Raw genomic sequence first — 20,626 nt, forward strand, 5'->3', positions numbered from 1 at the left:
GTTTTTCAAAGACTGGGGAGGAAGGAGTTCTCTTCTGGTTTTCTTACTGCTATTATAAAGATAATAGAAATCTCCTATGTTACTAAATGTTTTGTTGTAATACTGTGGTGGCACAACCATTACCAGGGTGTTGCCTGTCTTTTTTTTCTTTTTTTTTTTTTTCTTCCCTGAAACAAACTACTTGGCAAAATTTTCTAAGCTGCTTCTTCATACAAGTGCTTTTCAATTAGCTGATAGTCCTCTGGTCTCTTAAAAAGGGAACCAAGGCTTGTTAGCTATATAGCTTAGACTTGGCAAAATGAAAGTCCATGAGTAAAGTACATCTTATGATTAAAAACTTTGACAGTGACATTTAACAGCTCTGAATACTGAGAATGTCTTGTTTCTCCTGGTGCTTTTTGCTTCTCATGATCAGCCTTTCCTGCACAGAATTAACATGTATGTTGATATTTCTTCTTGCTGTCAGTCTCAGATTGCCATCATAAAATTGAAAAAGATCTGATTGTTATCAGCCCCTCAAGGAAGAGAATATAGCTATTCTAAATAGATTTATAAGTGACTATCACGAAGATTTTGTCAGCCTCCTTGTGGTTTCATTATTAAAATAGACAAGATAGAGAATCCTCAAATAAATACCTACCAGAAGCAAAACTTGAGCAAAGCACTTTGTCCTCTAGTTAGTTTCAGAACCTCTTCACTAAACACGATACAAGAGGATGAAGAAATGGGTATCTGTGGCTATTGCACTAGCATCCTGACTAGCATGAGAGTGGTTATGTGTGGTCAGCCTAAGGCAGGTGCAACTCAGTATTGTCACTGACCGTGACCAACAGTGGATGCCTGGCTAAGAATATGAGAACAGGACAAGCATGGAGCGATACTTTCCTTGCTCCGGATAGCTTGTAGGCTTTTTATAGGGCTCTCTATCCTACCCCTCTGCTTTACCAGTTTGATGAGTCCTGGTTTAGTTAGTCATTTCTCATGTAGTTGTTGTTCTGTACTTCTGATCATGCTTTTACATCTCTGGAGTTTTTCCAGTTGCCTTCGTCCTCTCGCACATCTATTTTAAAACAGTGCATCTTGAAAATGGGGGAAAAATTTGGTTTAGTATGCTTTCTTATCTCTTCCCACTCTAAGAGTTACTGGTATTTCATTTTCTTTCTGGCTACTACTGAAGACTGAAAGTATCTTTTCATGAACACCTAAGATCCTGTTCTTGGATGTAAATCAGAGCTCATTGCTGTAGATACAACGTTGGGCGTCTTTGTACCACACGGATCACTTCAAGCTTTACTTGTACTGAGGTTCATCTGCTATTCTTTTGCCCAGTTATCCCCTGTCATAAGTTCCTTTGGTCTTCAACTCCAATACTGTAGAGTAATAGCTCTGTAATGTTAGCAAACTTGGTTACCTTACTATTCATCACCTCTTAACGGATTGCGAAAGTGTGTGTTGAATACTGTATGTCCAAGTTCAGATCCCTGCCTTACTCTACTGATCATTTTCATCAGCTCCTTTTTGTCTTTTAGCTGGTTACATGTCTAAGTGAGTTCCTTCTTCTGTACCCTGGCTATTGAGGGCTTTTAGGAAGAAAAAGCTTTGTTAAATGTCTCTTGGAAATTCAAGTATACTCTGTATCAGCTATATCTCCTGCATGTGCTTATTGGCTCCTGCAGAGAACAGCACCGCAATGGGCCAGCAAACACGTGAGGTTAAGGGGAGATGGGTTTACTGTATAGCCTGCTCAAAGGAAGGAAGGAATCTTTAGGTGTTTGTGCTGCTCAGTGTAACTATTCCCTTTCACATGATAAGATCCTAATAAGTTGGAGGCCTGAGTGTTTTCCTTAGGTGATTAGAGCAGTATTTCCAAATATTCATATATTCTGCATTTATGATTTCTTACCTGAGCCTAAACCTAACCTGCCCTTCATCCAGAATCAAGTTTGTCAAGCACTTGCAGACTCGAGGATATCTTTCAATCTCTTTCCAAAGGTTTTTTTGTTTCAGCAGTAGAGAAAATGGAATTTAATTCAACATGGCTCCATAAGAGAGCCTTTGGATTCAAAGATCAGTACCTTCCAGATATGCCCATCAAGAACCTGCAGTCTCAATAGTGTTGATAAGAAAATTTTCCCAAAGAAAAGAAATAATCTATTGAAAGTTCTATTTAAAAAAAAATAAATTCAAGAATTATTTCTAGTAAATACCTAATCTGAAAAGTAATTTAGCATAATTTGCTTCAGAAATTGGTTATGTCTAAAAAAAGTGTGAGATTAAATTATCCTTATTTCACATCCTGCATGTCATTGAGCTCCCACAATATGGTGTATAGTATGGTTTTTCTGTTACTACTTAAGGGCAAGTGATAGTTAAAATTGTATTATCTACATCAGAGTATTTTCTGTTTTTGTGGTAATGAAACAGTTTGACACTTCTAACAGAAAAAGATAAGCACAGTCTGTACTAATTAGAAGCTGCATTTTTTATCAATTCCAAGCTAACAGAAAAATTTGGATAACAGCTGCTGTCCTAATTAGGTACACAGAATGTTTATCACTTCTTCTTGCTGAGTGTCGCAGTTTCATTACAGCACAAACAGGTGCCTGTTTGATATAGCAAATACGATGTTTTGTAAATTTAAGAGTTAAGAGTATAAAGTGACCTTAGTCTGACTTAGCCATTAAATTTCACCCAGTAACCCCTTAATTAAGCCAAATTCCCATGCAATTTATTTTGATTAAGATATGCAGTCTTTTTATATATTTGAGCGAGGTTTTAAAGCAGTTGGTTGTTTTCATATTTAAGAATTTGCAGTTCTTTCTTTGAATTTATCTGCTTCTGGCTTCCAGACTTCTGATATCTTTCTCTGCTACGTCTTAAGAGTCATTTTGGTGTGAGATTTTTTCCAGCAAAGGTTTTTGTATGCAGTGATTAAATCGTCTGTTGGTCTTGTTTATGATAAACTAAACAGATTGCACTTTTCAAGTCTTTCACTGCAACATATTTTCTCTGAATTTCCTATCACTTCCGTGGCTGAGCTCTGTCTCTTCACTCTTTCAATATCTGCACATGCTATCCAGTGTCAGAATGGGAATATTCTTCTGGCCCTGATTTTGAACTGATGTTGTATGTCAAATTGCATGTTCCTTACTTCCTCTTAGATGGCTAGAGTCATGGTAACATCTGCTGTTTGGTACATACGGCCCACACTGCTTGTCACCTAGCTGTTCTTTTATTGGCTTTATTAAAATGCATTCATTTGAATGGTTCTGTGTTAAAAAGCAATCCAGTTGTTCTGTGTGGCTGCACTAGCTTCCTGGCTAATTATCATCTACTAATCTTTGCCTCGAATGCAGAGTTTGTGGTAACGTAGGTTTACTTCCAAATATGATTTAAAAATTTGAATATCAGGGCAATTACTGATTTATTCCAGTAGAAGTTTATCTTCATGGCAGTTCCTCATTCACAGAAATACTGTGACATGTCAGTTGGTTTTTAATATAATTCCATATTTATAATATAAACTTGCTGACTGGTTAAATCCAAGATATGCTTTCTGCTGTCTTTCACTGAATGCTAGACAAATACTTGAAGTGCACTTTTCTTACATATATAAATATGTAAATACTTTTAGATTATTAAAATGAGGCTGCTACTTCAGGAGTTTTACCACAGCAGACTTCATCCTTCAACTCCTTTTTTAGCTTTTACTTCATGTTATACACTTCTAAGGACCCTAGATTTACCAGAAGGGAGTGTAGTAATGAGGAGTGCATGCCTTTCTTCCCCTGGATCCGCTTTGGGTTTGATTCAGAAATACCAGCTTGTGTTGTCCTCATGAAACTATTTTTTTTTAAAGTTCAGCAAATCTAAGAACACAGCTAGAAGGCATATCCTGCTCTTTGCATAGTCCTTATTTAGTTCCCTAAGCTGACATTTTCAAAGCAATAAAGGGTAGTTGTTTGGTTGCTCATAAATGCTGTGGATCCCGTTTATGTTTATGCCCTCAAAAATCTTTCCTTCACCCAAAATTGAAACTTAAATAGTGTAGGTGTGCTTGGTGAGACTGGTTTTCTTTGTTCTAACTTGTTTAAGTAAAATTACTAGAAACTATTGTAATTAGCAGTGCAGCGAAGGCATTGTGGTCCCATGAAAGTCTTCCATCGATCGTATTTCCCTGGGAGAGGACAGCGAGCATGTCTGGGCAGCAAATGTGGCCTGAACAGTCCAAGACAGGACCTGCTGCTGATGATACGGAAAGTGATGGCAGTTGTTCTGGAAGGAACAGTAGCAGTGCCACCTCTCAGCACCCTTCCTCTCTCCTCCCTTCTCACATGTCAGCAGTAGCTGGTCCAGGTTCTCTGTGAAGGCACTAAGGTTTTGCTGCTGTGAGGCAATAAGCTTGCAGTGGGTGGGATCATGTAGTTTGCTAGCTAAGCAGAGATCATAGAAATGGACCCACAAACCTCATCTAGCTCCTGTGATTCCTGAGAAGATGTAAATCTTAATCAAACAGTCATTGTGTGGAATGTTTTACATACACACAAAAAAACCCCACCAACCCAAACAAAGAAAACCCAAAACCCATGTGCCATCCATCTGTATCAGGATTGTTTTGAGCATTCTGTATATTGCTTGTTTTGAATGTTTGTATTTTTTTAGTGAATAGAGAGTTGAAAAAATAAGCATAATAATAAATTGTAACATTAACTTGCATGTGCTTGGTATTTTTTTACCAATAAATATCTTTACTTCAAGTCTTAATCCTTCAGTGCCCAAAATATGCAGTCTTCATTCTTAAAGGTGAATGGTTTGGGGTCTCTAGTGTTCAAAGGGCATATTTCCTTTATAGTTACACAGAAAGTGTTTCAAATAGTTAACAATGAGAGAAAAAGAAATAGAAACATCACTTCAAGGCACAAAATTGATTTTTTTTTTTTTTTCTGTTGCAATTTTGGAAGTTGGCCTGTGAATGTTTCTTTCATAAGAAATGGATTGAGATGAGGGCACGCTGAGAGAGTTGGGGTTGTTCAGCCTGAAGATGAGAAGGCTCCAGGGAGACCTTGTAGCAGCCTTCCAGTACCTGAAGGGGCCTACAGGAAAGCTGGAGAGGGACTGGTTACAAGGGCATGGAATGATAGGACAGCCTTAAGCTGAAAGAAGGTAGATTTAGATGAGGTATAAGGAAAAAATTCTCTACTGTGAGGGTGGTGAGGCACTGGAGCAGGTTGCCCAGAGAAGTTGTGGCTGCCCCCTCCCTGGAAGTGTTCAAGGCCAGGCTGGATGGGGCTTTGGGCAACCTGGTCTAGTGGAGAGTGTCCCTGCCCATGGCAGGGGGGCTGGAACTAGGTGATGTTTAAGGTCGCTTCCAACCCAAACCATTCTCTGATTCTATGCTGTGCTCGTATTTTATTGTAAGAAATTTGGACAAGAAGATGCAAGTTGGGTAGTTGTTGTATCAGATGATAAAATAAGGGACATCCTGGAGGGGAAAAAAGAAACAGCCTAGAACTGTGACTCATTTTGTATGCTTAACTTCTTCAATGAGAGTAATCAAGCCAGGCTGATATTTACCCTTCTTTTTTCCCCTCCTTGTTTTCCTACTGCTAATACTTTATCCCTGTCACCATTCATCCTTGGTAGTAATAGAAGAATACAGTAAGGTTGTAGTTTTCAGAGTTCAATTTTAAAATTTGAGACAAAGCCCTCAGAAATGGTCTTACTCTTAAATTATCTCGTTGCAAATACAGTATGTTAAAATTAATGAATTTCAGTTTAATTATGTGTGTTCACATCATCCCAGCAAGTTCCAAAACCTTTTGTCTCATGACCTGTGATAGAAGCTTTGCGAACAAATCACAGTAAATTCACATGACTTTGGTCCCAGTGCCCTTGCAAATAACTATTTTCACTTCCCACTAGCCCAAACTTGTAAATCTCACGCAGATTCAATGGATTATTCTTGTGATTTTGCTCTGGCAGATCTGCTTGGTATTTATTTAAAACGGAGCCTCTGCAGAAATTCATGTGTGGGAGGAAAGATTGTTTAGCCTGCAATAAGTGTGCATTTTTACTAGATGAATCACATGCGTAAACTCCAAGGTGCTCCTTTGCACTCTGCCAGTCAAAGTTCCTGCCTCTGAAATTGGTTTTGGAGACAGTAGTAAATGGCTGTGGGTGCTGCTTTCTTCCCTTCTTGAACTTTTGTTTCTGTAGTCCAGATGTAAAGGGCACTGATGTGGTCCCTTTTGTGTGTGCATCAATTTGGAATTGGTGGGAACAGTTTGCTTTGAAGAATCACAATTACGGTTGGGTAAAAAAATTACTTTATTCACATCTTCGGTTTCTGCTGTATCAAGAACGTCAAACACCAAATTAGAGGAAAAATGGAAGTAAAAAGCAAAAATATATTTGAAGGTCTATGCTAGTAAATAGTATCTTTAAAGTATTACCAGCATTTCTCAATTTAGCTGTTTTCTTTGTTACTGCATTTTTAAGTCAGAGGAAAGGCCAACTGAATGCCATGGACTCTTTCAATGTTGTGAACAGGTCAGTGCACTAATAGGTGAATAATTTTTATCTTCTCTTTGAAGTGTGGGAATGTTAATTTGGTCACTTACTGTAGAAATGAGCATGTGCTGTGCCCTACCCTTTTGCATGGAAGGTTTAGCGTAGGATAGTAACCATGGGACCAGCCTAAGAGCAACAGTCAAGGTCCTGGCATATGTCAGCTAACGCTTTCCATGTGGCTCAATGTAAGGCATTCACCATTTGCAAGCTTCAGTGTTGTCCTCCTGAAAGTAAGGAATATTAATGTTTGTTTTACTTGAGAAAGCATTTTGACATCTTCAGATGAAATATGCCATCATCGAGGCAATTATGGTGGAAAACAATGAGAGTATTTGGAACTAGACTTAACATTTGAAATTAGACTGATAATTAGGTATTTTTTCCTTATGAATTATGGGTTTAATAAAAAATGCAAAGTGAATTCAATAAATAAGTTGCTGCACCACTTGCTATGCATATACTATTTTCATCTTTTTCCCTTTCCAGTTAAGTTACCAACTTAAGGTGGGTATCATGTACTGCAAAGCCGGGCAAAGCACAGAAGAAGAAATGTATAATAATGAATCAGCAGGTCCAGCCTTTGAAGAGTTTCTTCAGCTCTTGGGAGAAAGAGTTCGACTCAAGGGATTTGAAAAGTATCGTGCTCAACTGGATACAAAGAGTAAGGCTTTTTCTTTTTTTTTTTTTTTCCCCTCAAGTGAACAAAATACATCATATGGTTGCTAACTGACTTTTTGTAGAGAGTTCTTAAAAATAACCTCTTTGCTATAGGAAGACAGTTGCTTGATATTAGAAGTGAAAGCAGAGCAAGTATGTAATTTGACCCACACCCACATATTCTTTCAGCTGTTATAATTATTGGATTTTTGTACCAATTTGGTATGAGATTATCACCAAAGCTGCAACAAGAAACCAGTAACTATGAAACCGTTATCAGTGTTGCAAATCTATCATCAGTGTGTTGTCTAAAGAGTAATCAATACAGTTGGAATGTCATAAATTTTTTTAATGATATGCTAATAAACTGTCACAAAAAAGATTTTGGGAACCCATCTATGTAACTCCACCTTGCCAAGTTGATCTATTGCTTTTCTGCTGTGTGTGTTGCATGTAGTTTTTCTTTAGGCAGTTTTGTCTTACTCCTGCTATCAAATATATACCTCCCTCTGTGATTTTTTTTTTTTTTTTGAGTTATGGAGATTAAACTGGTTTTGACAGTTATATTATCAGCTTTAACTGTAAAACGTATTGCAAGAAAAATGCGGTGGAAAGATGATCGTGGGTGACAGTATCTGTAAAAGAAATCCCTACTTTTGGAATCAAGCTTGTGAAATACCTGTTTATCAGCTAGTGCATGCTATATTCAATTTGTAAATCTTTTTAAAAATACTCGGAAATTTTGGCTCGTCTTTTTTGAGTATTGGAACTAACCAGTTCCTATGGAAATCTTTTGTTATTTTGCCCATGTGCAGCAAAGGAAATTAAATAAGGAGTCGATTCATGAAAGCTGAAAAGCATTCATCAACTTCAGCAAAAACGATGCTCTTGTCTTGTGTCTGCTATCACAAATACAGTAACTTGGAGCACTAAAGCGCAGCACCATTCTACCTTGTGTCCTTCTTACAGGGATCGCCATCTCCTCGGGCTGTTCTTGACCAGCCTAATCATCACTCCTCAGAGGGTTATAAAACTTCCTGTGGTTTTAAACCTAAATTAATACCTATTTTGCACACTTTTACCATTGAGCCAGCTTTCTTTTAGTTGCAGTACTTATTTACTCTGTTGTATTTACTCCCTTGAGTGTATTTGCACATTGCAGTTGTGTCTCCTTTATGCTTTTGTGATGTTACCATTAATAAGCCAAGTCTTTCTTATTAATATGGAAACATGGATTTCTCTGCTCCCCACCCCGTGCAATATTACCTGGTAACCTTCCTATGCACTAGGACTATATACACGATTCCAGATGAGATCCAGGCAGTTTCTCGCTGTAATATATCCTTGCCTTTACTGGAAATGTATTATACAATAATATGCAGGCTGGGTTTTCCTTTTCTTCAGCTTCAAAGTGTTATCAGTTATAAAAATAAGTTAGGTCAAAAATCAAGTGTGTATGGAAAACAGAGAAAATATTTGTTATTTCATAGCTTCTGGTTTTATATTGTGACCTCCTTGTTACTTTCAGTAAAGTAAAATCCTCTTTTCCTTTTCTTCTGGTTTAGTTATCTAAGACATCTGGGAAAAACCCCTTTTTTGGTGTCAGTCAACACACACTTGTTTGTAGTACATGTAAATGCTGTGTGATTAAGAGTTGATTCATCTGCTTAGATATACCCATGAAAGCTGTAACTGTCTTAAGTACTTGTTTGAAATTTTCTTCTGAATAGCAGAATTTTCCAGTAATACCTGAGTTCCTTCTTGTTGCTTCTGACTCAGGGAAAGAATTTTGTCAGGTTTTGATTTTATGTACTCAGTCTAGCACCTGTTAAACGGACATGTATGTAAACTTTTAATTGACTGAATCTCTCCTGGTTTTAAGAGTGGTGGTCTTGTAATGAAGATTTTTCTACTCGGCGTTGAGAATTGAAATGTCTTTTTCACGTTGCCCAGTAGACGTACCAGCTCCATTCTGTATCTAAAAATGCAAAAATTGAGAGGCTTTACATGAACAGCTCACTGTGATCAGAGAGGAAGGGGGATGCTCTGAGTGGAAACTGCTGCTTTCATGAGGGATTTCCTACATTTTCTTTCAGTCAAGGTTTACAACCTCACGTGGATGTGACCTCATCAGCTAGAACTGCTTAGGAACTCCTGAGTTGTCCGAAGTGTTTTGGGTTATGTTGTCTGCAGGCTCACTGAGGAAAGACATCATTACACTGCTCATTAAGAACTGATGTTCTTAATGAGCAGGTTTAGACAGCAGCAAATGTGAACAATGGCAACAAACTTTTGTAACTGAACTTGATAGTGCTATGTTTTCCTTTCTGCCAGTATGCAAAGCACAGACTGGAAATGGTAGAAGAGAAGGTGGTGTTTTGCAGGTGCAACACTAAGCTCTTTGGGTAGCTACCTTTGGAAACCCTTATTGCATATTCTGCATAGAAAATGGCAAAAACTCCAACCCAAAAACCACCTTGTGGTAGGCAAAATGGTACAAACCAGAGATGGTCGCAAGAGGTGCGTCTGAGGGATGGGGAATAATGTCAACAGGAGAATACAGACAGGCAGTACATCTTTGATAGCTTCCCTAAATAATCGATCAGTCTTTTCTGCCTGGGTCCCAACATAAAGGCCCGCAAACGAGGAGGTTTTGGTTTTTACCATGACTTAGGTTTATGGGGTTTTGTTGCAACAGCTAGGCCTACAGCTAGGAAGTGAGCTTCTTCCTTTTCCAGCTCTGTGCTCCTCTGTTGCTAGAGGTCACTGGCGTGAAATAGTTCTTGCCGTCTCATTACTCAGGAAATTTTCCTGCATAAAAATTCTGTTTAATGTCAGCACAGTTGATTGCAAAGATGCTCTTAAAAACAAATGTCTGTTCATTAACTTGCAAAAAAGGTCAGAGCTGTGTTGGCTGCTTTGCTAATTCCTATACCTTTGACAATACTTTGCAACCTATGAAAAGCAGATGCGTGGTATAAGACATGGTGAAAGATTTTCTCAGCGTGGAGGGAAGCTGATCTGTACATGTACTCTGGAAATTTTCAGAAGATGTTTTTAACTTACGCAAATTTGGAAAAGTGAAGTTGCTCTAGCAAAAGGTGGTTTCAGAGCAGTTGTTCTTAGAAATTTTTAGAATTAGGGGCCTAATTGGTAAGTATCCATAACAGAGCCAATTTTTAAAAGGAGGAATCTCATGCATCCTATTAACTGAAAGGCTATTTAAGTATATTGGCTCCTCCAAGGGCTTTAGCTTTGGATCTCTGCCAGTGCCACTGTGGAAAAGGCTGCTACTTTTAAAGTTTTGTTTGTATGTTTTTAGAATTACCAGGGGGGAAGCAGTCTATCTCCTGGCAGCCTGCAGACTTTGGATAGGAAATAGAGCTTGAAAATGTCATATAACCCATGGTTGCCAGGAAGTTTACGGGAATCACTTTAAAGTAATAAACATCACAGTAATCTTTCAAATTATAACTTCAGCCATTTTACTTTATTTGCTAGTTGTGATACATGCTTTATTTCCTTCCCCCTCACTTAGTCTTATTTCTCAATAAATTGGTAAATGGAATCAGGTGGCTAACACTAGGCCTGGCAACCTGGCGTCCATGTCCAGCAGAGCGGTTGGTGCAGGAAATGGAGGAGATTGATTCATGTGAGTTGTAGGAGTTTATGAATTACCTATTTGATGAGATCATAAACTTAGCTAATAATGGTAGATTTCTGTATGAGATGTTTATGCTGCATGACTTTTTGGTTAAGACATGAGGAGAATATAAAACCAGCACAGAAGATATTAAATAGATTAAACTAGGGAATGAATGGACTTCAAATTGACATTTCATTTAGGGGTTGTCAGTGAACCCAATTTTTCTAATGAAATAATGCAGATTACCTTCTTAACTTGTACTGTTTAACATCTTTTCAACCACTGTTGGGTCTGAGACATTCACTGGGAGACTAATTGCCAAAGAAGGTTGGAGGTTCCTCCATTGCTTAAGAAGCAGAAATGGGGATGGGGGAAAGTCCATCTGCATTTCTCTGTGTTTGAGTTACACATATACTTTTGTATGTTACAAGATAGAGGATTCTGTCCTCAGAAATAAGGTCTGAAAACAATTTGGATATTACAGAATTCGAACGTGAGTGCTTGGTGTATCCTTGTGTATAGCAGAAAGGAGAGCAGGTTTGATAGTTGTTGAATTTGGGCCAAAAACTAGGAAAAACTAGAAATAAGGCCGGAATTTTTAACAGCAAAGGTAGATGGGAACATTAAGCTCTGAAACTTCTTGTGCCTTTAATTGTGAGTACTGCTGCAGTTTGTAGCAATGGCTGTTCCTTCTCCTGCCTCATCAGTATCGTTTATTTTTTGTTTTCCTACAATTCCTTGCAACATATTTTCCTTTGAATCACCGAATTAGATTTTCTACTCTTGTGGGTTTTATACAGTTTTCTTGTGCAGAGGTTTTAAAAGCTGCTGTAGAAGCAGGCTGACAAAGTTCTGTGGCTTCAGTGAGGTGGATTTATCAGCAGAATGCTGTTGGTGTCAGTCACAGTTTTGAGCACTTGTTGATGTTGGAAAAAGCACATAAATGGGATTTTGTTAAGACAGTCCTTGTGAAGATAGCTGAGAAACATTGGAAGGACAGAAGAATAAGGTGGATTTTTAAAGGTGAATAACAATGGAAGGAAAAGAAGATCAGATAAGTCCTCAGCTAAGTAACCAAATCCAGTAATGGGAGAAGACTGAGAAGGCAGCATCAATAGGTATGCCATAAATTGACGGCAGGATGGGATGTCTTCAGTGTAAAAAGGTGCTAATGAATTTGTAGATCCCTCGGGCCTCTGTTAAATACAAGGAAATCAAAGTGGATTGCACTGCTGGCTTACAGTTCTGACCTTGAAATGATGGATACTATTCCAGCACGCAGTCTTGGATTTTATTGCAATGGCAGTGATATGATTTAAAGCAAACACCTGTAATTATTGTGTTGTGCTTCAGAAAAAATATTCTGGGCTTGTAAGGAAGAAGAGATCTGAATGGTCAGAAAGATGCACAGTCTGCAGTGGATATGGATTTCTGTTTGTAGTTGGATTTGAATAATAGGGATTTAAGCTGTGAAATACTTGGAAATAAGTGGAATCATTAAATGTGTCATTTGGATTGTAGCCTCATTACTTAGTTTGCAGAACTAATGCTGTTCTGAGAAAGAACCCTTTTCTGCCTGAAATGAAGTTCATCCAGGAAAGTTGAAAGTTTGGCTTAAATGATAGTGTTCTAGCATATTATTTGTCAGAATTGCTTTAGTCTTTCCCTCTCTCCACCCCTTTTAGGTCCCTTCTCTTTTGGGACCTGCCTTCTCCTGTCTGTCTTCTTACCCACTTCCTTTTCTTTTTGCACCTCCTCCCCCTTTCCAGTTCTTTGTAATACTTTTGTATGTTCTCTTGATGAAAGATGATGTACAAATTAGCATATTTACAGTCAGACCAAAAAAAACCAAACAGGAGTTTCATTGTTTAGGTGACTTTCAGGTGCATCTGTCTCCTTCAGCATGCAGAAAATAGAGGCTGCTGCGAACTGAGTGCAAGATGAAATGATTCCACTTCAGCTGTTGTGCTGTTTGTAATTAGCATTAAAAAGAAAATATTTAGCAGGTAGCTAGCTTTTTGAGGTGGCAATGTTGAGTGCTGGAAGAGAGAGCCCAATCTCTTTGAAACATTGACTGAGATTTTTTTTATATATATAAGATTCTAGGAATCTTTTTTTTTCGTATTCCCATTTTGTTCTATATAGATGATTTGAAAATGCAAAATCCCTATGCAGCTATAATGTAGAAAATTTTCCATTTCATTCTATGGATGATGTTGCGGGTTTTCATTTACAGCAAAGCTACCTCTATTTTATTATTCCAAATTTGACAGAAAACGAAAACTTCTTGTCAAAGCTTATATCCAAAATCTAGGTAAATAAACTGTAGATTTATGGTATTGTAAATGCCTCACAAATTTCTGAGCTATTATCTCCTTAGTAACATGATCTCTCTGCTAATAAAAAATGCTAAGGTGTAGTATTTAACACCTTTTTAAAATACATTGCTATAAATAGCTGGGATTATATAATATAGTAGCATGTTTATATAACTTCAAAAAAAAACCACGATGCTTTTTTCCATATATAAATATAGCTATAAAATTCTGTTTGAAAATGGGCTTTTTGCACTGTAGACAGCAGTTATATTTAATAGAATATATTCACTAGTTCAACTTTAAATGTGTTACTACTTAAATTAATGCAACATTTTTCAAGGTCTCTTTTTTTTTTTTGAGAAAGAAAAAGTAAAAAACAGAAGTTCCCAGTTTGTCTGTAGTCAAGTGTTGTCTTCAACCAACACTTTGTAAACTTTAATAATATCCCCTCTTCTTTTTTTCTTTCTAAACTTCATAATCCTAGTTTTTATCATTTTCTCTCCACATGGAAGTCTCTCCATCCACGTATAATTATTTTTGTGGCCTGTTTCTGGATCCCTTCTCTTTCTTCTATAACTTTTAAAATAGGGTGGCCAGAACCCAAAACAGGTGAGAGTACCTTTGATTAATATACCAGCATCGTAATGTCATTGTTGTGGGCTTTTTCCATCATCAGCTGCAAGCATGCTGACATCCTATTTGGGTTTTTGACTGCTCCTATCCATAAAGCACCTGTTTTAGTGAAGGTTTTATCTGACTTCATTAGTTAATTTAGTTGTGATACCTATGTTTATAAAAGTCATTCTTTTCTCCCATATATTGTGGATTGTATGTCCATCGATATTTCATTATGCATGAAATCATGGTATTCATTCACAGTATCTCTCCACCTTCCTTTCTGAAGTCCTTTTCACCTTCCTTACAGCTCAGTTTTTCGTTTCGATTAGCCTGAGATATTGGGTGGTGTCTGAAAGTTATGTCAGACTGTTACCACTTTTCCTGCTTATATAGGCTTTCTTCAGGGTGTTCTGGTATAAATTCCCTATTCCTAGAAGTCCTTCATAGGGAAAAGTATGCAAAATTATACATGCCATCTGTATGTGTCATTTACTTTGGCAGGTGGATAAAGTCTAGGTAAGTTTTTACTTGCTGACATTTCAGCTAGGATCAAGGATGAGTAGGAATTCTTGTCTTGCCTGATTTTCTTTGATAATAATGAAACTTTGTTTTTAAACTTTTTTTTTAAATAATGCTTTTATTTTCTCCTTTTTTCTTTAACTGAAGCTGATTCAACAGGTACTCACTCTCTATACACAACATACAAGGACTATGAAATTATGTTCCATGTTTCTACTATGTTGCCATATACTCCAAACAACAAGCAGCAGGTAAGATGGACCATGCCTATTTAGAATTAATTTTTCCTCCATCTCGAAAGTAGCTGAGCTATTGAATATTCATGACGACTTTTATTGTTACTAGCAAAGAAGAAGAGTCAAAACTATCAACAGTAAAACTGGCCATCTCTGTGTCAGGCAGATGAGCAAAGCAGATCATTGTAGGTACATCATAGGTAGATTTTTCTCCATAGGACTGTTTTCTATTATGCATTATTTACTGAAATTTGGATGTAAATATACCAGAATGTCAGTAGCACATCTGTGTTACATAAATGAAAGTTCATATCTTCTGTCAAAAGGACCATAGTGTACTTGACATGACTTTCAACCTTCTGCAGCAAAGTCCATTGCACTTTAAGGATTGCATTCAGCAAATTGTAATAAGCACAGAACCAGAGGTGACGAGTGGGTGGTCCAGCACGCTACACAAGATGACATGAGACAAAATTCTTTTTTTTGTTTGTTTTAAATTTTTTTTATTACATTGAAGAGCTATGTAGGCTGACCTGCTTTGTTACTCTGAAGTACCTGGTGGTGTTAAATACGAGGCAGTCTTCTTGTGTGCGATGTGTATGCGTTTTACTCTAGAAATTATGTTATTTTGTGTTGCTGCAAATAGAACAAAAATTTCTTTTAACAATAAAAGATAACACAGCATTCTTTTTAGTTTGCTTTTGTACACCAGATGTTATACTACTTCGTAGTTTACCTTTCTCCTTTACTGTAGTCTTGGATTTACTGAAAGAAGCCTATCAGAAAATTATCGTAGTGTGTTTTAGGGGCAATGACAACTAATTTCAACTTGAAGTAGGACCTACTCCTGGCTTGTAAAAAAATGTGCGAAGTGGGGAATGCTTTCCAGCTTCCATGTATCACTGATTAATACTAGCAGGTTTTTGTTGTTGTTTTTCCTCGTTGTTTAGCTTAAAATTTTCCCTAACAAGATCATCTCCTATGAAATTGTTATGAAAATGTCCATGCCTGAAATTTATTAGATTAAGAACTAACATTCTGGTACTTGTCGTATAAATTCTCAGCTGCTTCAGTTTTCAGCTTGAAGTATCATTTGGATAAAAAAAAAAAAGTTGAACAATAGTAATTTCTAATAATGAGAAATAAATAATTGAAGATCTTGAAAAGGCTGTGTTTTAACCTATGCATCTTTCTTTCGTTAAAGCTTCTGAGAAAACGACATATTGGAAATGATATTGTGACAATAGTTTTCCAGGAGCCTGGAGCACAACCATTCAGCCCAAAGAACATTCGATCCCACTTCCAGCACGTCTTTGTCATTGTAAGAGTGCACAGTCCCTGTACTGACAGCGTTTGTTACAGGTAGCTATCAGCAGTTTCACTGAAAACATGGAATTTGAGCATGAAGAGAGGTTTCGTTCCTCTTTGACATTCTCAATGGGGAAACATGATGAAAGGTAGAGGTCAAGGAGGTTTGGGGTCATGTGAATGTAGACCGCTTTTTAAAAAAGTAAATAGACGCACATGAGTATGTAAAGGAAACACCCAATGAGGAAATTAATGCTGTCAGTATGTGTGTATGCACACACACGTACATGTATATATCATCAAACATTTGGGAATGATTTTAAAATTCCATTCTCACTTCCTTTTTATTCTCTTCATTAAGAGTATGCTAGAAGAGTATTTCTATTTTGGATCTTACAAAATCACTTTTTGTTTGGATAATTTGGACATCTGAGTTTATGTTCTGTTTTTGAAATTAAGACAGTGAAAAAGTGTGACTAACCTTTCAGAAAGAAGCTAAGCTCTCTGAAATACTTTGTCAGAAATATCTTCATTTCTTATTTCAGTCCAACAAAGAAATTCCAGAGCATTACGCAGCAAAAAATATCTCAGTGTGACCTTAAAGACAATATGATTAAAATAGAAAATGGTAATTGATAATAACATATAATAAAGAATTGCAAGATGAAAGTCCTATTTAGCATAAGTTTGTTAACCAAATTGAAAGCATATAGAAATCACGTTTTTGAGTTAAACTTCTTTTTACGATCAAAAAAACTTTTTACTTTTGTTATATTCTGAACTCTTAATTTTTTTTGTATTTTTAAATGTTGACTGATCTCAGCAAACTTTTCTAAAACTTCTTTATTTGAAATATGAAGTGTCAGAGTAATGGCTTTAGAGTAGTTATACTGAATGAGGTAGTCCTAGGTGAACGTTTGTAATTCAGTAAAGACAAGTTGAGTCTAAGTGTTTCATTCAGTCAAATGCTTATTTAGAGAAAGAGCTAAGACTGCAGTGTCTGAGATTCATGTTTTTCAAGTAAGTATAGTAAGGTTTAAAGGCTTTTCCCTCATAAGTTTTCGTAAAGCTCACACAGCACTTCTGGAACTGATGCTGGACTTTGTACATGTATTAATTTCTCCTGGAGTAGGCATGTTTGTGTTAATACTCATTTTAAGGCAGCTTATTGACAAATTTTACTGCTACCTAGTTTATGTGGACGTAACTTGTTCTTAGACTTTTAGACATGTTTAGACATATTTCAGCTCTTATTCTGTACAGAAACTCATTCTGAAGTAAAGGGAAAGTAGGAAATACATGCACAAGGGCTACAGATGCATTTTCCATTTGAACTGGGTTTTACAGAGAGAGAAATACCTGCTTTTTGTTATTATTTTAAATAATATGACTGCATATTTTCAATTTCTTACTTTTAAAAGGCATGGGAAAGATTTATACTTGTTATACTGTAATAAATTTGAATGTCTCAGAGTTCTATTTCTGGCCTTCAGACTTCTGAATTGCTCTCATCTTTCAAGTGTTCACAACTACAAGGGCTGGAACCTTACTGGTTACTATTAGTGAATAAAATTTGAGAATTTGAGCTTTAGTGATGCTACGGGCTTAAATTTTAAGGGGAGAGGGAGCAGGTAGGAAAAAAAATTGAGAGTGTCAGTGTTCATTTTGATAGAGGAGACTGGCAGCACATTGTGTGTTCTCTGTACTGTCTTTAAGATTAAAGTCTTCTCTTTTTTTTTGTCCTCTCAGTGCAAACACTTCAGTTAAATTTATAGAATTCCATTATGAAAAGTTTTTCTAGGAAACTTTTCAAAGTAAGTTTGACCTCTTTTCACTGAATTATTTGGAACAGTTTCATAGATTCATAATTCTAGACAAAACAGGAAGCCATATAGCATAAAAATGTACTGGAATTTATATTAAAAACTACACAAAAGGAATAAAATCAAGCACTGTCTTGGCCAGTGACTTTCCCTCCCAAGAAAGATAAACAATATTTCAAAAGTCTGGCTTCTCTGTCGGCACCGTTCACTTTTTAAAACTTCTCTAGCATATGTTAAAGATTAAATTCTTATCCTTGTGATTCTTGATATTGAAAACCTAATCAAACAAAATGTCACTGGTAGTTTTTCATTATGTTAATAATTGTCTTTAATGCTGAGGCTTCTACCTCTTAATAACAGACCCTTTATGACCACTGAAGATGATCAAGAGTCAGATGGCTGCATCAGGAGCACCTCTTGTTGCATTCTTTTAGATATATTGGCATACATTTGAAGGAAACATGACAGCCAATGACATCTTTCAGCATCAGTTCCCAGAAAATATACACAAAAACAAATGAACCAACCAATCAAAACTTTCACCACCCAAAATCAGAAGATGTGGTTAAAGATTGGGTGACCCTATGTGCTCTCTACCCCCCCCCCCCAAAGCTTTACTAGTGTTTCTGCAGTCTCAGTTATTGATTTGTGGGGGGAGGAATTCTCTGATTAAGTTTAAGGATTCAGATACATTAGAACAAAGTGTAAAAATAATACCAGCAGTCTCCCAAATGGACTACCACATACATTTCTAATGTGTTCAAGTTTCATCCTATTTTTTCTTTATAGACTCTGTTACCACAATATTTTGGCCAAAAATAGTTAATGCTTTTTCAGATCTAGTTATAGATAGATGGTAAATCAGATTCAAACTGTTGGAGCATTTCTTGTCACAAAACTGTTGAAGTACAGTTGTCAGTCTTTTCTTAGGACAGACTGCCAAGTGAATGATACTGGACTGGACTGGCAAATCTTCAGTGATGCCAAACAATTCTCATCGGCTCTGTATCAAAAGAGAATTGAGCAGGGAGAATAGCGAAGCTTGTCAACGTTGCCTAAGGCAATCTTATTGTCAGTCTCCATCACTTGGTACGGAAACTAAAAGGAAGTGTTGAAAAAGAAAGGATCTATTTCTGTCTCCAAACTTCTAACAATTTTCTTATCTCTAGCGGTTTTGGAGTCTGCTTCTATAACTAGCATGCAGTATCAGCTAGTGCAGTTTTTGATCCAGAAATTTAAAATGTAATCAGTAGTGTGATGTATATATGCATTCAGTCATCAGATGATTCTCACAGTGAAACTGGCCTTGTGACATGACTTTATTGTCTTTATGTTTTTAATACGTCCATTTTATCTATTTCTAGTGTTGATCATATACTTCACATTGCTTTCAGATGAGCCTTTCAGCTTTAGGTAGCTAATTTGTAAGCTAGCCTTTGTAATAGAGTGTGTTAGAAATTTTCTGTTTATAGGAAAAACAAACAAAATTCAGAACTACCATACATGATTGATCTTCAAAAAAAGCATGATTTTGCACTTGAAGGTCTCTTTAAGCTGTGGTACAGAGGATGACTCAGAAATGCCTAGATGCAAAAAATAAGTGGCCTTCTGTTTATACAGTAAGGCGGACATAATCTCCACACTGGCAAGATTAAAATGTAAATACAGACATATTGCTGACAAAAGGAGAGAAAAATTGAGTGAATAAGGAAAAAGATGTATTTTCTGTAATCAAAACCTGCTGAATTTGCATACAGTGAATGCAAACACTCTACTTCTTCCTTATTCTTTTATTTCTTTTAGTGTTGCTGTGACAAGATCCAGAGATGTACCATCCTTTGGACCACCTATTCCAAAAGGTGTCACATTTCCTAAATCAAATGTTTTCAGGGACTTCTTACTAGCCAAAGTCATTAATGCAGAGAATGCGGCTCATAAATCAGAAAAGTTTCGTGCGATGGCCACTAGAACCCGTCAGGAGTACTTGAAAGACTTGGCAGAGAAGAATGTCACCAACACACCTATTGACCCTTCTGGCAAGTTCCCTTTCATCTCGCTTGCTTCAAAAAAGAAAGAAAAGTCCAAGCCTTATCCAGGAGCAGAGATCTATAGTTCTGGTGCTATTGTATGGAGTGTCCATGCAAAAGACTACAGCAAGGGTATGGAAATAGACTGTCTTCTAGGCATCTCTAATGAGTTTGTAGTCCTCATCGAACAGGACACGAAAAGCGTGGTGTTCAATTGCTCCTGTCGAGATGTGATAGGGTGGACTTCAACGGACACAAATATCAAAATATTCTATGAGAGAGGTGAATGTGTTTCTTTGGAGAGCTTCATCAGCAACATTGATGATATCAAAGAGATCGTCAAAAGGCTGGAGGTTAGAATGTGTTCTCTTGTTTGGTTCCCCTTCTTTGCTTTCTCCTCCTGCCCCGCTACCAAGTAAAGCTTCAGTTTAAGTAATGCTTGGGATCCCTAAAACTGTTCTAATTGTTTATCGTGAAATCTGTGAGGACTTTCCTGCTTTTATTTCTCAAAATCCAATATTGCTTTCACTTTTATCAGATAGCAGCCAACCTCAGCTGGTTGTGTGTGTCAAAAATGTCTCTCTCTCTACATATATATTAAAAAAAAAAAAAAAAGGCAGGGCCTTCAGATGCATAAATCACTCCCACGCAATAAATACAGAAGTGTCACCTTATTTATTTTCCTAGTTTTCCTTCCCTTTCTCTGTTTTATAGGCTTGTTATATCTTGTTCCAAATGAAGCTGTAATATCTTTGAGACTGACTTACTATGTTGCCAGCAGGGTGCAGTCCCAATCCCTACTGCAACTTTCAGATATTCTCTGATGCCTGTGATAAACTAAAATGCAGTGAATCATGGTATCTGTCTATAAAACATCCGTCCGTGCTCATTTTTTATCCAATTA

The 20,626-nt window shown here is 36.9% G+C and overlaps 1 protein-coding gene across 20 annotated transcripts in view; it reads left to right on the plus strand.

Moving 5' to 3' along the window:
• The window catches only part of SIPA1L1 (signal induced proliferation associated 1 like 1), a 220,056-nt gene that overhangs the window by 156,578 nt on the left and 42,852 nt on the right, over window positions 1–20,626 (plus strand). For all 20 annotated transcript variants that reach the window (XM_075754278.1, XM_075754274.1, XM_075754292.1 and 17 more), the window contains 4 exons: window positions 7,057–7,231; window positions 14,476–14,579; window positions 15,769–15,926; window positions 19,499–20,075. In XM_075754278.1, coding sequence (XP_075610393.1) covers window positions 7,057–7,231; window positions 14,476–14,579; window positions 15,769–15,926; window positions 19,499–20,075 — 1,014 coding nt within the window. The remainder of the gene's footprint in view (window positions 1–7,056; window positions 7,232–14,475; window positions 14,580–15,768; window positions 15,927–19,498; window positions 20,076–20,626) is intronic.

This window comes from Balearica regulorum, chromosome 5, assembly GCF_011004875.1.
Source record: "Balearica regulorum gibbericeps isolate bBalReg1 chromosome 5, bBalReg1.pri, whole genome shotgun sequence".
NCBI lineage: Eukaryota > Metazoa > Chordata > Aves > Gruiformes > Gruidae > Balearica > Balearica regulorum.